General features: G+C 41.0%; 1 protein-coding gene across 1 annotated transcript in view; it reads right to left on the reverse strand.

The window, feature by feature from the left end:
• Window positions 1-1,862: 1,862 nt before the first annotated feature.
• LOC121876068 (homeobox protein Nkx-2.2-like) overlaps window positions 1,863-20,268 on the reverse strand; it is a 38,390-nt gene continuing 19,984 nt past the window's right edge. The window contains exons 3-5 of the mRNA XM_042380973.1: window positions 15,776-15,861; window positions 10,868-11,107; window positions 1,863-8,439 (exon numbers count right to left, since the gene is read on the reverse strand). Coding sequence (XP_042236907.1) covers window positions 8,269-8,439; window positions 10,868-11,107; window positions 15,776-15,861 — 497 coding nt within the window. The 3' untranslated portion in view covers window positions 1,863-8,268. The remainder of the gene's footprint in view (window positions 8,440-10,867; window positions 11,108-15,775; window positions 15,862-20,268) is intronic.

The following is a 20,268-nucleotide window of genomic DNA, read 5'->3' on the forward strand; positions in this document are numbered from 1 at the left end:
ACTTCATCACATGAGAAACAAGAACCTTCGCCAACACTCTGTTTAAGCTGGAGGACCTACCCGGACCACGTGGTATATCTGCAGCTGTAGTGAGGTAGTGGATTAACACCCAGGTATGATGCAACGGCCATCCAGACAGTGGGCGCCAACATCATTTCCCAAGAATGTTTACAAGCCCAGCTCAAGCATTACCAGATCTATAGTTAATCTATATGTTGACTCTTTGTTTCTTCATTTTTGTATTGAAAGCTTTTGTTAATCAAGTGAGGGAGATAGGAAGAAACTGGTTCATAATAAGGTGGTGGACGGGTGGAACAAGCTTAGCAACTTTGTAGTAAGTGCTGGAACTCTGGAAAGTTTCAAAAGGAGGCTGGCTAGATTCATGGATGATAGAGAGTGGTAGTAACTCTCGACAGGAGCTGCCATGCACAGGCCAACAGGCCTATTGCAGACTCCTTATTTTCTTATGTTTGTCAAACCTTTGCTTTCTTTGCGCGCCTACCTGGCAGCGACAATGTAAACAAAGAGATAAAGTAAAAGGGAAAATAACACTTGTGTGTGGTGATTTTAACTTTTGTTTTAGGTATGTCCGGTTTTTTTATATGGCAAATCATTCTTTAGGTAATATTGCTTTGCTTTTGTAATATTTACTGCAAGATGTGTAACTGTGAAGGGAACAATATCCAGAGATGTGAAGGGCACTACTCAGCTTTGAACAGCAGAGTATTGGAACCACTGATCCCTGTCTCAACACCATTATCATCATCACCAAGATGTCTGAAAATTCTCTATGTTGAGGGAACTACAATAATAAATTCTTTGGTAGACATTTTGTCAGAGTTATGAAAAATTGTGTATTTGATCATAAATACTATATGTGTATTTTTAATGAATGTAATATTTTTATAATAACACTTCGAAAGATTTACTGTGCTGGCTGTAATTCCCTTTTAGGTTAAGACTTATCGGACACCTTGCGATTTGATTTTTACCAGCGATTTTTTTTTTTGGTGCTGACGCTGTAGGACTAGACAGATTGTTATACGTGCGAGGGTTTCCACGAGCTCTCACATGGTGTTCTTCACATGATGTTTCTAGCAAAGATTTATTGTGAGCAAGAATAGATAAAATAATATTACGCCATTAACATTTGAAATGCTTTTCTTTGTTTTATTGCCAAGACGTGTTACCCACCACAAATTATAGGACTCATGAATGGTATGTTTCAATACGGAGTATCTTGGTGGTGTTAGATTCCTATTGTTGGTCAGCAGCAAGTTATTGTTTCGTATTCTAAAAGGGTGAGATACACTGAACTAATGCATGTCCACCCTCTCTGTAGTGTACACAAAGACACGAGACTTACCTCTGTTCATTCCTATAATAAATACTGTATGGTGGATGGTACATTTTGTATGATGCCTTTGAATATAAGACGAAAAAGTCTACTGTGAAATTGAAACTGTTTTGAAAGCATTTCTTTAAGATGATCACCGCAAAGAAATCTTCTATGACTGAGGTGAGCCATTTACCTCCACAATAATAATAAAAAATATGGTCCATTCCGAAACGACTAAATATTCCAGCATTACTGTATTGTTACTGTCGAAATTCTTAATAGAATATAACGCTGACGACAAATGAACTTCAGTATGGTGCAAACACAAGAAATGCAAGTAGTGATACGTTTAATGCACTTGAGACATCGTCCGGACAAGCAAGAAAACAAACAAGAGAGGAACCACCTTGAGACGGAAAGGGATAACGAAGAGGAGGGGAGGGAGTGGGAGAAGTGAGATAACAAGATGTCACACAATAGAGGCATATAATACAACTTAGAACATTATAAACTAAAACAAAGCTTCAGAAATTGTTTCGTGTTTATTTAATGCAAAAAATACAGAACAATATTCTTTGGCAAATAAGTACAAGCTTTTTACATTAGCATTAAGTTAAAGCTACATCAACTTTGCCCTATTTTCTATTGTATTCTCATTTTTGTAATAAAAATTTTCTAAGGGTTTCTGAAACTGAATCCGCAATGAGAGTTTTTACACTGAAGAATTACAATAGCTAGAACCTTTGTTAACGTAGGAATATTGTTTAGAATCATTAGATTCATACAGTGTATATATATATATATATATATATATATATATATATATATATATATATATATATATATATATATATATATATATATATATATATATATATATATATATATATATATATATATATGGCCAAATTCTTTAAAAAAAGCCCACTTTTCCCATAAACGAGAATAGAACTCGGCTAAGTTTGGAAGACTCCGATAAAATCTTGGCACCATTTTGATTATTATCTGTGTAAACGAGTGAGAGGCGTTCCACATCTTACAGTTTATGGGATTATTTATTTTTGGTATGAATCATTGTGAATCTAAATTTGATTTAGAAACGTTCATCATTGTACAAACCAACCATTTACGCTAGTGCAGTGTTAGAATTACACTGAGATAAATATAGGTACTGCTGGACGTATCCTCGTGACAACATCAAAATCATATTGCTATTATTTCACTAAGTTATGGCAAGACACTCTGAGATGAGACTACAACTTACGCTCTGTGACGTCACCTGTGGAACGCACACATGAGGTAAACAATTGCTTTGATTGACTTGTGGAACACCTCGATGAGGTAAGCATCTATTTGGGTGTGGAGTGGCCGTCAATCAATTTTCAAATTGCATTTTCTTGGCTGCGACTGGTTATCTGTGTATAAGATTCGTAACAGGTAATATGAATAAGAGTTTCATATATTACTAAAAATAGTCATTGATTCACTAAATAAAACATACAATAATTTATGAATCTTCCAAGGACTCCCAATCACACAACAGGGAAGAAATGACATTACTCAACCTCATAAACAAACGAGACAGAAGTTTATGTTCACATGTACAGAACAGAATAACCTCTAGCTGTTGTTATTAGAGTTCATCAACATGGAATTCTTCTATTGATTTTTTGTATATATATATATATATATATATATATATATATATATATATATATATATATATATATATATATATATATATATATATTTATTTATTTATAAAGATGCACACTAGATTAGTATCTGCATTCAGACTATTCACAAATTATTTACAAGTTGCTGAAAAAATAACACTAATCCTAATATCATCTGACAAATATTATAGCTATGGGATTTATAGACAATTCATACGTGAAATAAAGGTTGATGACACTGTAACCGCTGGAAATCTTTTAGCAATTTAATAATCAAAAGATGGTCTATCCTGCTCCTGCTGCACAGCGGACGTGATAGGTGATAAACCTTCAACCAGCTGGGACTAATGAGGTGGTAATATGATAAGGTGGTTCATCCTAAACGTTTGTCAAGTAACTCTGACATCATTTGTTAAATAATTAGGCGTTGGCTTATTGCTCACCCTTATGTTGTCAGTAACCTGATATTTTACCCTAAACGTCGTAGTTCAGATGATAGTTTCTTCAGACGTCATCATTCTGCATTAAATCTTCCTTGTGACGTCACCTACATGTCACTGAATGATAAACTAACTTTGTATATAATTAATATCTTAAAATAAAAAATAACAATAAATGGTTCACACTTGTTGAGAAATAAACTTTTCTTTTTAATAAAAACATTGGCACAGGTGAGCGAACTGATGCCCAAGAGCCCTCACCATCACCAACACACGTCACTGTTACCAGACAAGTTTATATAATATCTCTCATTCGTTAAAAATAAATCGAATATCACCGAGTTCTCTGGACACCAGAAATAACATGAAAATATTGGATGTTCTACAATAACACTACAGTATACAGTACACTACCCACTCTACAGCTCCAGTCTACTGCAAAGTAAGTAAATGTCCTGGAATCAATCAATGTATAAGAATGTATAAGTAACTGAGTAATTGTGATAATTCATCGGAAGTTGGTAACAGCTATGAATTATATATCGACACACACACACACACACCAAGTTTGCTTTTAAGTAAAGCTTAAGTGGTATTTCACAAAACTATATCAAAAAAAGGATTTTCTTAAAACAGACCACAGCAATCTATATAACTCACACCATCATTAAGGCACAAATATTCATATCATGAAACGAATTTCTTCCTAGATACACAACAAAGCGTTATTCACTTGGACTTGTACGGAGGAAGTGTGAGAGATACGGCCAACTTGCTACTAACACGCCCTGACGTCTCTTTCCTCCAAGCCTCAAGCAGCCACAACACCAACCTTTACCACCACCTACCTTCAAGTGGTTAAAACAGCACCACCACCTGAAGTTTTATAGTTTAGTCATTCTGAGGTTTGATGTCACTTACTGCAACATATTTCATCTTCATAAACGTATGTGACCAGCATAGAAGATCCGGATGTATCGGTTCGGTACAGCTTGTTGACACTGATAATAATTTTTTTTTAATAATTATATGAAATGACATTGGATGGAACTTAGAATCTTAAAAATTCACATATGACATCGAACTTTAGCGGCATAAATAGACCTTACGAAGGGCCACAGTAACCCGTACCCCACACAGTTCGCTTTAATGCCAAAAATATAATAAAATATTTCGGATTATTATTCTACGTATTCTGGGTCCAAAGTTAGGACGATCTGTATTACAGACTGCAGTTATTTTGTTTCTCGTCATTTATAGGTTTTGCACTAATATGAATCACTATACATTCAGGTGAGTTACAGAGAACCAGTTACCAACTTCACAAAAAAAAAATATGAGACAACTTAAGAATATTCTAAAGCTTATGACGCCCAGTATATATAAGATAATGAGCAGTCATGATAGTGCTAATAATTACCGAGGTTTGTCTCAATAATCCTTTAATTTAGAGTAAACTGTCGCCATCCCAGTCATCAGAGAGGACAATAGCCAATACTATGTCTATTGGGACATTAAATGGACATATCTGACCATTTAATGTCCCAAGGCAGAAGCGAGATTGGGTTACTGTTTACTTGGGGGTGGGGGGAGAGGGAAGGAGGGAGAGAAGGCAGGAGAGGGAAGGGGAGAGAGAGGGAGAGTAATAGGGAGAAAGGAGGAGGAGGAACTGGCAGGGGATCACAGGATGACAGTGATGGTATATTTACCAAATCTTCCTCTCTTTCTCCCGAGGGTGACTGTTGGTGATGACCTGTGTGTGTGTGTGACTAATATGCATTTGTTTACGTCTATGAGTGTTAATCCGCATTTACATTTATACTTCCTTGTATATGGTTTCTTAGGCTGGCTTATATGAAGATAAATGTACTTTTAGGAATACATACATACATACATGCATACATACATTACACAATGTGTTACTCTATTTATATGGTGTGTGTACAGTGACAGTGTATTAACAAGTGATTGTGAACGTATGAACGTTTTGTGGGTGGAACGGAGTAAACGGACAAGCACATCTTTATCACCACGCCTCGCTTGCATGAGAGTCAAACAAGGAATTGATGCTCCGAGTCAGTGCCAGACAACATTACTTGGACAAAACGCGATTCTGGTTTATTACGGGAACTTTAGCGCTGTAATTTCCGCTCTCACACACGCACACACACACACACACACACACACACACACACACCCTGTGGTCGTGTGGGTCCATGTTTACAGTGACATCATTAGCCCACAAAAACAATGGTTCCACTAACAGCCTCCGTCACTACATGAATATCAATTTACGGTGCGCGATATTCTAACTGGGAATTTTACAACATGTTTTTTCATCGTAAATTAAACGAGGAAGTCGAGTGTAAATATAGTAACTGTATTTACTACGAAAGTGACTGACGTAATGTGTGACATAATGAATATAGCATCAGCATCTTAACATTGTGCCTAAGACGAAGATCTAGTTATACAAATTGGTTGTCCTTGGATGGTGTTCATAACTACATGTTTCCTTGATTTAATGGCACTATATCGTCGTGTATATTTCCGTATTAAGATTAATGAAGGCAATAGATGTATTTTTTACCTGCGAATGAATTTTCTGTCACGCAACGTCACAATTTTTTATCACATATAGTATATTTAGCAATAAACAACAAAAGACAGAAAATAAATAAGATCAAACTATTAAGAAAATTTTGTCTTAAATCCAAAATGTTAAAAATTTAAAAAATAACATTAAAATATTTATATTAAGGCCATTACTTCTAGTTGTATAGTATACATAATATACACCAAGTGTTGACCAGCGGCAAGTATTAACGCAAACTATAAAACTGACAATATCAGTAATAATTTGCAATAAGATAAATAAGTGTAACGTTTATCTGTTCTGATTGTGTGTGTGTGTGTGTGTGTGATACGTTCTAACTAAATTAAACATTTGACAGATGAGTTTGAGAATAAAGATATGTTCAATAATATCTTTGTAATATTTTCTTTGATTGGGTCCTACAGTACATTCACACATTGTTACCAGATTCAGAGCAAACATAACCAACAAAAACATTAAGACGTACTGGAATTGTAGTCAATGACAAATATAAACCTGGTTAACGTCACCGTAATGGTCAATGTTACAGTATTGGTTAAAGTCACAGAATTTAATAAAAACTTTAGTATACATATGCCCTAAAGGTCAATCTAACAAAAGTCTTATGTCAGATAAACTGTTTACTGTGGATGATGCTGAGGCTACATCTCTCTCCGCCTCCTTCATTGTTATCAAAGGTCTGCTGTACCTCTCCACGCTTACCATACAGTGATCGGCCCAGCATGGCCATGGATCTAATACTTCTTGAAATGTTGTCGGGCACTTAGTGTGATGTGACTTCAAAGATAATAAAGATATTAAGTTGTTTTATGTTTAGATTGATCATCGTGAAAGGAATATTAATGGTTGTAAGTTTATTTTTTTATATTTCTGGTTTGTCGTGAGTTTTGTTACAGTTTGTGCCCGTTAAACATTGTTTTGTTTTTTAAATTGTACTATCATTAGGTTGCTGTTATATCTGGTTGTAGATTAAATCGTTAGTTGTACTCGTGATCATGGTTGTGACACTTGTTGTTGTGATGGTTCAAGTTGTTGAGTCTCGGTGCTGTTTGTGGTATCTTTTTGTTATTTTTGTTCTTACACTCGTGATCTTGAAATCCAGGAGATGAGTTCCGGCTTTGTAAGACATTACGTGTCATTGCCCTTAGTTGTTTACATCTTGAAAAATGACTTAGTTGTTTTGTTCATGCCATGGGTCACTGGCTTTCTTCTTCATTAAATAAAAAAAAAATAAAAGTCCGGCGGAATCAAATGCGTTTTTCTTCCCTTTTGTTTCTTTCCCTTCAAAAATTATGACATTTCCTTGATGCTTCGAAGGAGCTTCCATTACATTTCTGTATTATTATTTTTAATTATAATTATTTTTTGTTTAATTATTGTAATATAATTGTATTATGTTTCAGTCTTTTCCTGCAGAAAATGGCATGACAACGTCAATTTCCTCTTTGTACTGTACATGAAGATTTTTTTTAACATTTCTTCTCTATCGTATTTATTCTTTTACTTCATTAATAATGAGGACACTACGTTTCCTTAAATAATATTATTTCCTTGTGGGTGTCCTGCCCTTAACAAGGAGTAAAGAGAACACAAAATTGATCATATCGTTTCTGATAATTTCTAAACCCGGAATTAACAAAGGTAAGATAAACACGTCGTAGAACCAACTATTCCGCCGTGAGAGACGAACAGTTCCCGACCTGCCCAGTATGGGGAGGTGGGTGTTGTGGCATCAAGAGAGCGTGCTTCAACTGACTCGTCTTCACCGCCTTACTTGGCACGATGTGTCTAACAATTCTGTTGAAGTGTTCCTTTTCGTCTTTCTCGCCAGGTAGAGGAGTGTGTGGGCCTGATGCAGCCATCCGGTTACCAGGTACTATGGGAAAGCTGGTACTTCCTTAACAGACATCTTAATTTATTTTCCTCGTCTTTCACGTGTTTCGTATGAGCGAAAACAATATCAAACTTCTCCTCACACTGGAAGGACATATTTCATATTTTTCTTGCTCACTTTCCTTCCCTACACGTAGAGTGCAAGAAGACACACGTTTTCTTGCTCTCACTTTCCTGCACTAAGAACATAACGCGTGTGGTTGCTCGCTGTGTGTCCTCTCTGGCACTAGGAACAATCGATGTGTTAGTTGGAGCGGCGTGGTAGTGGTAGCCGTCCACTTCTCGGTCCTGCCGCTGCCCGCATCACCAGGTGCGAAGTGTCTGCTGGTTGAACGTCTGAGTCTGCGGGTAGGCTGCTGTCTGTCCGGTGTACGGGCACTGGTAGGCCGGGGGTGAGTACTGTGGGGGGGTGTAGGCGGGGGGGTAAGCGGGCGGGTATCCTCCAGGACATGGTTTCCCGTCACGCACCAACACCTGTGAAATGAAATACATACCGGGTATTATTATATGTTATCATGTTATGTGTGTGTGTGTGTGTGTGTGTGTGTGTGTGTGTGTGTGTGTGTGTGTGTGTGTGTGTGTGTGTGTGTGTGTGTGTGTGTGTGTGTGTGTGTGTGGTTTATTGATCTATGTGTAAATCATACCTAATTCCCAAATTAAAAGCTAGACATTGATTTTAATGAGTTAATGATATCAGTACAGTATTCCCTGACCAGTGTAATGTACAACACTTTAATGTGTCTGTCACCGAACACACATTCCTCTCCCCACCCGAGGAGAACCTTAGAGGAGGAGGGTCTAAGTGGGCGGCCGCCCTTCTTCCCTTTTAGGGATCCAAGGGGAGCAAGAAATCTTTTCTCGTGGGTTGGTTAACTATGAATTGTAGCTATGAGCACAGACCTCGCTTGAGGCACGGCACTAGCAATAAAAGGCCTTGTTCTACCTTGCCACCATTGCACTTCTGGGTACAATTACAATAGAAACGACTGTACCAAGAACTGCTCTCTGGTTCCAGTATTCTCATAATGCAACACAAAGCTATTGTCTCATCTGCCAGAAAGAGAATAAAGTCAAATCAAGAACACACTGGCACCGAGAATATCGCCACCAAACAAGTGTTTTCGTGTTCATTAATTGTACGGTACGACCTGTACGGACTCACTCAAAATGTTGTCTTACGAACAAATTCAATCAAAACTTGATAGGCCAAGTCACTATAGACTACAGTATAACTTTTACAAACGTATTTCAAATACAATCAAAATGTAAACATTGAATTAAATTTTTTAACACAAATGTCAAAATTATACTATAATTATACATCCTTGCCTGCTCCTACCTCCCACCCTACTTACTCTTCCCTCATGAATACCTCCAACACACACACACACACACACACACACAACATTCATACTTCCCAAGCTCACCTATGCCTCCCTTGCCTGGTCTTCTTCCTAAATGCCACACAACAGAAACACCTAGAAAATGAGCAAAAGAGAGCATGCAAGATTATTCTCTCCCTTCCCTACTCCACATATCAAGGGGCGCTCAACACACTGACCCTCTCGGCTCTCTCTGACCATCACCAAGACCTCATTTGCAAATTTCGTGAAAAGCTTCTCCACCATCCTCAACACCGGCTCCTATAACCACCCGAGATCCCTCGTCCGCGAATTGCTGTTCGACATTGCAACCGCATCCAGCCCTTACGAGTACATACGGATCGCTATAAGAACAACCCAGTCCCAGCTATTGTAAAAATTATCAACAACTGGTAATCAACCAGTGCATTCACTCCCAATCAATCTTACCATTTTGCACTGTCACTATATTGAAATGCCCTGTAGTATGACCTTCTCCCCACCTAGTTATTGTATATCATATTTGTATCACTTATGTTACTTGTATATTATTTGCCAATCAAGAGACCCATTCTCCAATCACGCAACTGTATATTTTTAGCCTTCCGGCTGCCATGCTCTTTCAATAAGCGGCTAATTATTATTATTTTTATTATTACACACACACACACACACACACACAGCAGAAAAGGGCCTGCAGAATCATGCTCGGCGCAGAATACTCTGGCTACACCAACGCTCTCTCCACCCTGGAAATGCCATCCCTCAGTGACCTCCACCACCAAGCACTGGAAAGGTTTGGCTGTGGACTACTGCACCACCCTCGCCATTGCCACCTCCTGCCACCTGCAGCCCCCCACCCAACTCGCGCAGTCCGCCACTACAACAAAATTCAGCCCATAAGAGCCCGCACCGATAGATATAAGAACAGCACCATACCATCTATTGTTAAAATAATAAACAACTCCTGATTTATGTACTGTACAGCCCCGTAAATGTATTCAATGCATATTATATCATTATGTCTAAATCAAATGTAAGTCTATATTTTCAGCAACCGGCTGCAACTCTATTAATAAACCGTTTATTATTATTATTATTATTACACACTGTTTATATCTGTGCGTATAAAATCTTGTTGAGCCGCAGACTATACCGAGATAAGCATCAATGTTATCTTAATAATATTGTTGCCATGACTCACTGGGGTTGGTGCGTCGTGTGGCAGAGGTTAGGACAGGTTTGATATGGCTAGGTTAGATCAGGACAGGTTAATTCAGGTAGGGTGGGGCTTAAGAGTTAGGTGAGATTATGCTAGGTTAAGTATGGTTAGATTAGGTTAAGTTACATTTAAGACAAGTTGAGTTGAGTTACGCCTTTAAGTTAGGTTTGATTAGGTTCAATTAGGTTGATAAGTTAGGTTATTTAAATTAAGCTTTGAAGAGATTGTGTAAAATTAAGTAAAGTTCGGTTAAATCATCTCACCCTCCCTCACACACTCATATTAACTCTCCACCCTACCCACCCAGCCATACACTCACCGGGACGGCCACTCTGCGGGGGGAGGTGACGGAAGCCATGGAGGCGGCAGCGGCGGCAGCTGCAGTGCTCATCTCGAGGTTTTTGTCCTGTCGCTGCCTCTTGCATTTGTACCGGCGGTTCTGGAACCAGATCTTGACCTGTGTGGAGGTGAGCTTGAGTAGACCCGCCAAGTGCTCGCGCTCAGGCGCTGACAGGTACCGCTGTTGCTTGAACCTCCGCTCCAGCTCGTATACCTGAGCCTGTAGGAAAAGACTGGTTACTAGTGGGACAAGAGGCAAGTGGACATGTAGTACACGGGTGGGAGGTGGACACCAACTACAGGGGTAAGTGTGTACCTACTACAGGAGCAAGCAGGTACCTACTACAGGGACAAGTGGGCACCCACTATAGGGGCAAGTGGATACTTACTACAGGGGCAAGTGAGCACCTACTATAGGGGCAATCAGGTACCTACTACAGGGGCAAGTGGACACCTACTGCATGGGCAAGTGGGCACTTACTACAGGGGCAAGTGGGCACCTACTGCAGGGGAAAGTGGGCACCTACTACAGGGGCGTGCAGTTATTATAATGGACGCGTGAAGTTACTATTCACCATATTTACTACAACTTTTCCATGTTATTACGGTTGGAGTATCAGCAGACAATATGTAAACCTGTATCCCCCGCACCATATCATAAGGCTACAGTGTTTATTTTGGCTATAATTATATTCCCTAACCTCCAGTTGTTATAGTTTAGGGGTCAAAAGGTAAAAAAGCATGGTCATAGCTTTGACTAAGGCATTCCCCGCCGGTAAGGAAGCACTACCTAACTCAGGTGTAATGCAGTTTGGGGGTAACCGCAGGTACTGTACTACTGGGCAACATGCATAACAACAACTGGCTATCATCTTATTTTCATCTAAAAAATTACCTTACCTAGAAGTTCTCCACAAGAAGGCGTATATTCGTATTTCTATTTATTATACTTACTGTATACAATGGCTGCGCCTCGTGTTCGAGGATAATCGACCCTAGGGCCACCTTGACATGTATTTCTTTAAAATATAGATGCTGTCGCCTACACAACAATCACGCCCTAAGTTAACCAGTTGCATGACCTATTGTCAAGTAATAATTGATCTGAGAAGACCGGACAATAACGAACTGCAGTGCCTGACTATTACCCCAGAACACGATCTGCAAATCGATTAATTTCCAGTTCCCAATAAGTGGTCCATGGTTTCAGCCAAGGTCTATAGCCTCTTCTAACAGACCTTGATTTCACCTTGCCCGGGGATGGAACCTGGGTCCACTCGCTTGCGAGGCGAACATTCTGACCACACACACACACACACACGCACATATATATATATATATATATATATATATATATATATATATATACAGATATAAGCACGCCTTCGGGCCACAGGACCACTTGAGAGGTGCAGGCATGTCCTTGAGACACTGTAGTGCATCATAATATACTTCAGGTAGGTCGAGCAAACAATAAACACTGTGTCATAACCCAGCACGAGTACCTCCCTTCCTCACTCCGAGCTCCTCCCCCTTCTCTTGCTTACACTCATTCTCCTCTTTCTCAGGCTTACTCCTCCATTCCTCCTCCCTCCCTGGCTCACTTCCATTCTCCTTCAATCTTCCACCCTCCTCCTCTCTTCTTTGATCTCTCCCACTGTCCACTTCCTCCTCTCGTTGTTGTTCCAGATATTTAGGCCAATTTATGTTTTTCCTTTCAGCTTACAAATTGTGAGGCGAGATAAACCTGACAACAACGAATAAGTGTGTGTGTTAATGTTACTAAATGAGGACTGTAAGAAAGAAGGAACGTTAAATGAGGATGTCAGTATGTTCCACTACGCCTACACATACTGATATGTAGAAGGGCAGGTGTGTGTAGGAGGAGGAGGAGGAGGGATAAAACTTGAAGGGTAAAGGATATTTGTGTGTGCGACGTAGATGACGCCAAGTAGGGATGATGGTCTGAATTTCATAAACATAATATTACAGTTTAGGTCATAGTACATTGACACACACACAAAAAAAATACTTGACAATAGACTAAATTGTCAGAAGAGTGCGAGTCGTTTTTCACGTGAGGAGCAAATCCGAAAGGGGAAATCATGTTTTGTGAAGACTGTGCGATGAAATTAAAAAAAAAAGAGGGAGAGTGTTGACTGGAAATAAAGTACATGACAAAGTTATGCGGGTATCAATTGAGGGAGAGGAGTTAGGGCGTGACTCAAGGACTGTGTTAGTCTTCCTACTCTTCTTCAACAACACTGCCTCAAAGTAACAAGTCATGCCACTGACTTTTACTCCCAACAGGGACTGCTCTGGGCAGGGGCAGCAAGCAGGTGTCACACCTACGCACAGTGGTGCCGAGGGCGGTCAGCAGGCAAGTTAGAATTGTGGCGTATCCGGCCTTGGGTAAAGGATCCTCCCAGCCCTTCCTCACCAGAAGGACCCCGGGCAGAGAGCCAGTATACCACCACACATCAATAACTGACACCAGATGTTAAGAATATACTGTAGAGAGTGAAAGTATAAGTTTAAATGGAGAAAGTAGCTGACAACATCAATGATTTTCAAAATAAATCATGCAGACATTGATACACCGCAGGCAGCCGAGAAACTTGCTTCAGTGATGGTCTTCCTGGTCGATAGATTAGGAAAGATAGAATTATATCTTAAGGATGCGATTGAACACACAGAAGCTCTGTGAAAAAAGGGAGCGTTGAAGAGAGACACTATGGTAACAACTGCCCCAGGACCCGCCGATTGAAGAACAGGAAAAGGGACTTTGCAAAACTTAATGAGTAACCCTGAGATCACCCTCAACGAAAGGGATCTGTTCGACATCTGCCTTACTGGCAAACAGTTATAACCTGTATGAATGCGCGGACGTGACATACATATGTGACTAGTACACATGGTGTGACCTGTAAACAGTGTATATTACCTTACACCTCGTTGTATTTGATCCTGTATAAATACCTGTAGGTTCCTATGATCTTATACAAATTAAAATGCGTCCTATCTAAATGAGAGCACGGAAGTTTATGACGTACACATGAATCTACAGGACTCTGCAGAAATGAGTCTATGTAAACCGTATACATGGGTGTATGTGGTCTGTATACATGGATATTTGTGACCTGTATACATGAGTGTATACGACCTGTATACATATCAGGATACATGTGAAAGTTTATCGCCATATGTAAACATCATCAAGAGCCGTGTACTCTGGCTAACTTTCCCAGGCCCAGGGTGGAGGGGAGGGAGGGGCGATGGGGGTGAAGGAGAGGTAGTGTTGGGAGGTGGGGGGAGAGGTAATGAGGAGGTGATAGGGAGGTGGTGTGGCTGTGGGAATATTGTGGTTGCAGCGTATGTAGTTTATTTGTGGGGGTGGTATGGATGAAGTTTGTGTGTGTGTGTGTGTGTGTGTGTGTGTGTGTGTGTGTGTGTGTGTGTGTGTGTGTGTGTGTGTGTGTGTGTGTGTAGGAAGGAATGTTGAGGACAGGTTAGTGTGAGAAGAAGGAGGATGCTTAAAGTGTGGGGACTGAAGTGAATGAGAAGGAGGGAGTAAAGAGAGGAAGTTAGAGATGGAGGGAATGAGGAGAAAGAGTGAAAGAGAGTGAGGGGAGAGAGTGAGAGAGGGAGTGAAGGGAGAGAGTGAAGGGGATGAAATGAAAGGTAAGAGGGGAGTGAGAAAGAGAGGAGAAGGGGGGGATGATGAGGAAGGAGGTGCGAGTTAAGGAAAGAGGGAGTTAGAGGCTGGTAAGAGAAATAAGGTGAGGGAAGTGAGGGAGGGAGGGAGGGGAAGGGGAAGACGTCCTGTGTGTACCGGGTGAGATAAGACCTATCACACACGTCACAACAGACCGTTGCCCCCCCACCTTGCTGCCCCAACCCTGTTCCTCCTTCTCCATAATGCCCCAACCCTGTTCCTCCTCCATAATGCCCCAACCCTGTTCCTCCTTCTCCATAATGCCCCAACCCTGTTCCTCCTTCTCCATAATGCCCCAACCCTGTTCCTCCTCCATAATGCCCCAACCCTGTTCCTCCTTCTCCATAATGCCCCAACCCTGTTCCTCCTTCTCCATAATGCCCCAACCCTGTTCCTCCTCCATAATGCCCCAACCCTGTTCCTCCTTCTCCATAATGCCCCAACCCTGTTCCTCCATCGCCATAATGCCCCAACCCTGTTTCCTCCATAATGCCCCAACCCTGTTCCTCCTCCATAATGCCCCAACCCTGTTCCTCCTTCTCCATAATGCCCCAACCCTGTTCCTCTCCATAATGCCCCAACCCTGTTCCTCCTCTCCATAATGCCCCAACCCTGTTCCTCCTTCTCCATAATGCCCCAACCCTGTTCCTCCTTCTCCATAATGCCCCAACCCTGCCCTCTCCTTGTACACTCTGCCCCAACCATGACCCTCCCTCTCCATGGTACCCTCACAGCGCTGCTCCAACCCTTCTCCTCCCTCATCATACTATCTCAGGCGCTATTAACAAAATTAATAGAAATATATCTCATTATGGGTTGGGCGGGATGAAGGATGAGGGAAGGAGGTTGTCGTTAGTAAAGGCGCGCGTGTACACACACGCACACACCCCTAAAATTTTCCTCGAGGAAGGACTTTTGACCTCCTTATATATATATATATATATATATATATATATATATATATATATATATATATATATATATATATATATAAGAAAAAGATGTTTTGCCTGAGTTTGATAAAGCAAGTGTGAATAATGTTAACTCTTTCAGTATTCGAGTAATGCTGCCCACACACTTATAGTTACGCAGATACTGACCTGACCTACCTTTTCACCCCATGGGCATCAGTATATGAAGCCTTGAGGGCAGCAGGAGGTAAGACTAACTCACCTGGGAAAAGAGGACACGAGGTTTTCTCTTAGTCTTAGGTTTGGGTCCATCACCGCTCTTGCCCTTCTCTCCGCCATGGCTGCCCTCTGACGACCAACAAGGAAACATTTTAATTTATTTATCAAAACTGACACATGCAGCTAATTACACTTACCAAATGGACATACAAATGTCTAGACCTGTGATTTTAAATACATTCAAATTAGTAGAAAATAATTTAGATATTGTAAACCAACAGTTCAAGTTTGTATCAGCTGAAACAAGACTTAAGTAAGATCCTTCTCCTCGTCCTCCTTCATATTCGAAGAAGTTCTAATACTGTCGTCGGTCAATACGTTAAGGGAGAATAAAGTCTTTATATTAAGTAATATAAAACGCCCTGAGTCAAAATGCTGAGGTAAAAATATCAGGTTTCCCTCCTCCTCCCTTCCCTCCCAGGCCCTCCTACCTCCATCATCCCTGATCCTCCAACCCCTCCCCCTACCTTCACCCCAGCGGCGCCTCCATCAGCGGACCCTGTGCAATATAGCTCCAGGGCCACTCACCTCTGACCCCTGAGCTCTCTCCCCCACTACCTGCCACATCTTTGCATCCGGCTTGATATATGCGTTTTCCGTTCTTATGCATATATATATATATATATATATATATATATATATATATATATATATATATATATATATATATATATATATATATATATATTTCATTAGCCCAATATAGCACGCGGACTTCTACATACAATCAACACCTCAACAGGATTATGACTGTACGCTAACCGCTGGACCACCAGTATCCTGGTGGTCCAGCGGTTAGCGTTCCCCGGTCACAGTCATGGGCTCGTGGGCCTTGGGTTCGAATCCTGGCGGTTGAGGTGTTGATTATATATATATATATAGGGTGTTCCGTAAATACCTTTCATAAATCAAGGGGTCTATTCCTGCGAGATAAATGATGGAACGTAGACTACTTTGGTGAAAGTTTTCAAATGCCTTAAAGTGCCTCCTGTATGTGACCCATGTCTCACTGCCATATAATAGGGTGGGCAGGACCACTGCTCGATATACGTGCAGCTTTGTAGATAATTTCAGCTCGCTACAGTTGAAGACACGATTTCGGAGTCCGCCCAATGTTTGATGTGCACATGTGATCCGATGCTGAATCTCTTCATCGATGTCTGCGGTGGTGGACAGGTGGGACCCGAGATATCGAAAGTGGGCAGAGGGTAGAACCGTTAAGCTGGATGGATGGTGCAGGTGTGTCTGAACCAGGGGCAGGTTGAAAGATAATCTGAGTCTTACGTACATTCACCTCAAGACCGAAGTGTACATACGCGTCTGAGTAGGTGTTCAGGATCTCCTGTAGGTCGTGTTCAGTGTGAGCAACAAGGGTGAGGTTGTCTGCATAATGAAGTTCAGTAATGAAAGCTGCCGACACCTTTGTTCTTGCCTGGAGTCGTCTTATGTTAAAAAGACCCCTCCTTCACCCGGTACTCGATGTTCACCCATCTGGTTAAATTGGCACTGGCACGAGTAAGGAAGGCAGCCAAGAAGATGGAAAAGAGAGTTGGTTCCAGTACACACCCTTGTTTAACCCCTGTTTTGATGGGGAAGAACTCTGACTGGGTGCCGTTCTGCAGGACACTGCCATTCATGCCATCGTGGAGTTGCCTCACGATGGCGATGAATTTTGATGGGCAGCCAAAGCGGCTGAGGGTCCACCAGGGGGCTTCCCTGTTGGCCGAGTCGAAGGCCTTGGTTAGGTCAATGAAAGCCATGTACAGGTCACGACGCTGTTCTCTGCACTTTTCCTGTATCTGGCAGGCAGCAAAGATCATGTCAGTGGTGCAACGTGATGGTCTAAAACCACATTGAGATTCTGGGAGGAAGTTTTCCGCCTCAGGAAGAAGTCTGTTTAGGAGGACTTGGGCGATAATCTTGCCAGCTACGGAGAGCAGCGAGATCCCACGGTAGTTGCCACATTCTGACCGGTCTCCCTTGTTCGTATAAATATTGACAATGGAGGCGTCTTCAAGAACTTGTGGGATTTCCTCCTTTTACCATATATTCTCCAGGAGAGCGTGGAGACGGCTGGTAAGCAGAGGTCCTCCTGCCTTATACACCTCGGCTGGGATTCCATCAGGACATGAGGTTTTGTTATTTTCCATCTGTTTGATGGCAGTAGCTACCTCATCCAGAGATGGAAGATAGGTGAGGTGGGTTAGCTCTGGATGCTGAGGGACCTGCTGGGTAGTCAGGACATCCACATCGGTGTTTCGGTTGAGCAATAAATGGTAGTGCTCTTTCCAGCGCTGAAGGAGGCCTTTGTCGTCTTTAATTATGTGGTTACCGTCAGATGAGCGGAGTGGGGCTGTGCCATGAGTGACTGGCTCATGAAATGTTTTAGTGGAAATGAAAAATTCGTGCATCTTGTGCTGATCTGCAAGTTTCTGTGCTTCACATGCTTAATTTTTAAGCCAGTCGTTCTTTAGATTGCGAAGTTCCCGCTGGGCTGCCTCTTTCTTCTTGCGAAAGGTATCAGCTTTGGTCGGAGACTGAGAGTTGTTCTGGCAGTCAGTAAAAGCAGCACGTTTATCATCGATGAGTACTTTGATTGCCGGGTCATTTCCATCAAAATAGTCCTGGAGTATTCTTTTGAACTGGCCGAGGGTCTCTTGCAGGTTTTTGTCATAACAGTATTAAGAGTATCCCATTCGGCACTGGGATTCACGTTGTTTCTGTTGGGTTGTTTATAAGCCCATGTTCGAGCTGCTGCTCTCTACACACACACACACACACACACACACACACACACACACACACACACACACACAACCACATCCACTACACATTGATGCACACACACACACACACACACACACAACACACACACACACACATACACACACACACACACACACACACACACACACACACACACACACACACACACACACACACACACACACACACACACACACACACACACACACACACACACACACACACACACACACACACACACACACACACACACACACACACACACACACCACATCCACTACACACTGATGCACACACACACACACACACACACACACACACACACACACACACACACACACACAACCACATCCACTACACACTGATGCACACACACACACACAGACACACACACACACACACACACAACCACATCCACTACACACTGATGCCACACACACACACACACACACACCATCCTTTCCACCAATCACCTTGTTGACATAATCATCTTTGGAGATTTCAGTGACAATATAACTTGACTCTTTTGTTTTTTATGGATATATAAGGACTCAAAGCAGAAACCCTTTTTTATTATAAATGTCTTCAATCATTTAGTCACAGACCTGATCTATATCCCTGACCGTCCTACACTCTTACTGTTACTATGCCTTCTGTATATTCATCTCATTACTGTACCTTTGTTTTTCCTCCTTCTCTTCGTTTTCCTTGACTCACACTACCTGTCACTGGGTCAAAGTTGAGTAAGATGGTTTAAGAAAATTCTTCTCACTTTTCCTGAAACTCGTCAATTTCTATAAAATAACCCAACACTCTCTACTGATATTTTTTTTACCCCCAAAGGACAATTAAAGGCAACCGAACATAACCAACCCTCCTCCAGACAATAAAGACATCATTAACACCGAGCAACTAACATACACTACAGTTCTTAAACTTTATAAAACATACCAGAAACAAAACCGAAAAAATCTTTCATCCACACTAATACACAATTCCTTTACTCTGAAACATCCACATGTGATCAATCTATTCTTCCTCATAATATTTTCATATGTATCTTGATCTTACAGTAGATGACAACCCAGGGTAGAACCCGTCTTCCAAGTTTCTCGGGATCTCAGAATTCAACCTTATAATCCTGGTGACAAAGTCCACGAAGAACCTACTGTATATCAGATCTTAAGCAATATAAATGTTTAAGGGTTTTGTATTCACTCTAAAGTCTAAAACTTACTGACGAGAAAACAAAGACAAATTAGGTAGTACATAATATTTTCTATCATAACAAAATTCATTCACTAATGAAACAAAAACAACTATGCAAATGTAACAAAACAAATGCACAGAGAAAACAAAGCAAATTCACTTATCAAATAAGACAAAAACATAAAATAAGATAAATTAAAAAAAAGCGAATAAAGAGATAAAACAAAAAAACACGAAAAGGAAAATCAAGGCAAACACATATATAAAACAATACAGAAAAACACACATACAAAACAAGACAAATACCAAAAAAAGAGAAAAAAAACGAGGTGGTCGCCCTAGCCAGGAGGCAAGTCAATGGACGCTTTGTGTTGTTCGTTTGTTTTTGATCGACGGATTGCCTGAGCGACTCCACAGAGGTGAAACTGATGCCAGAGAGAGAGAGAATGAGTGAGAGACAGAGAGAGAGTGAGAGACCGAGAGAGACTAAAGAAGGAAAAT

Source organism: Homarus americanus, unplaced genomic scaffold (genome assembly GCF_018991925.1).
Source record: "Homarus americanus isolate GMGI-L3 unplaced genomic scaffold, GMGI_Hamer_2.0 scaffold34921, whole genome shotgun sequence".
Lineage (NCBI taxonomy): Eukaryota > Metazoa > Arthropoda > Malacostraca > Decapoda > Nephropidae > Homarus > Homarus americanus.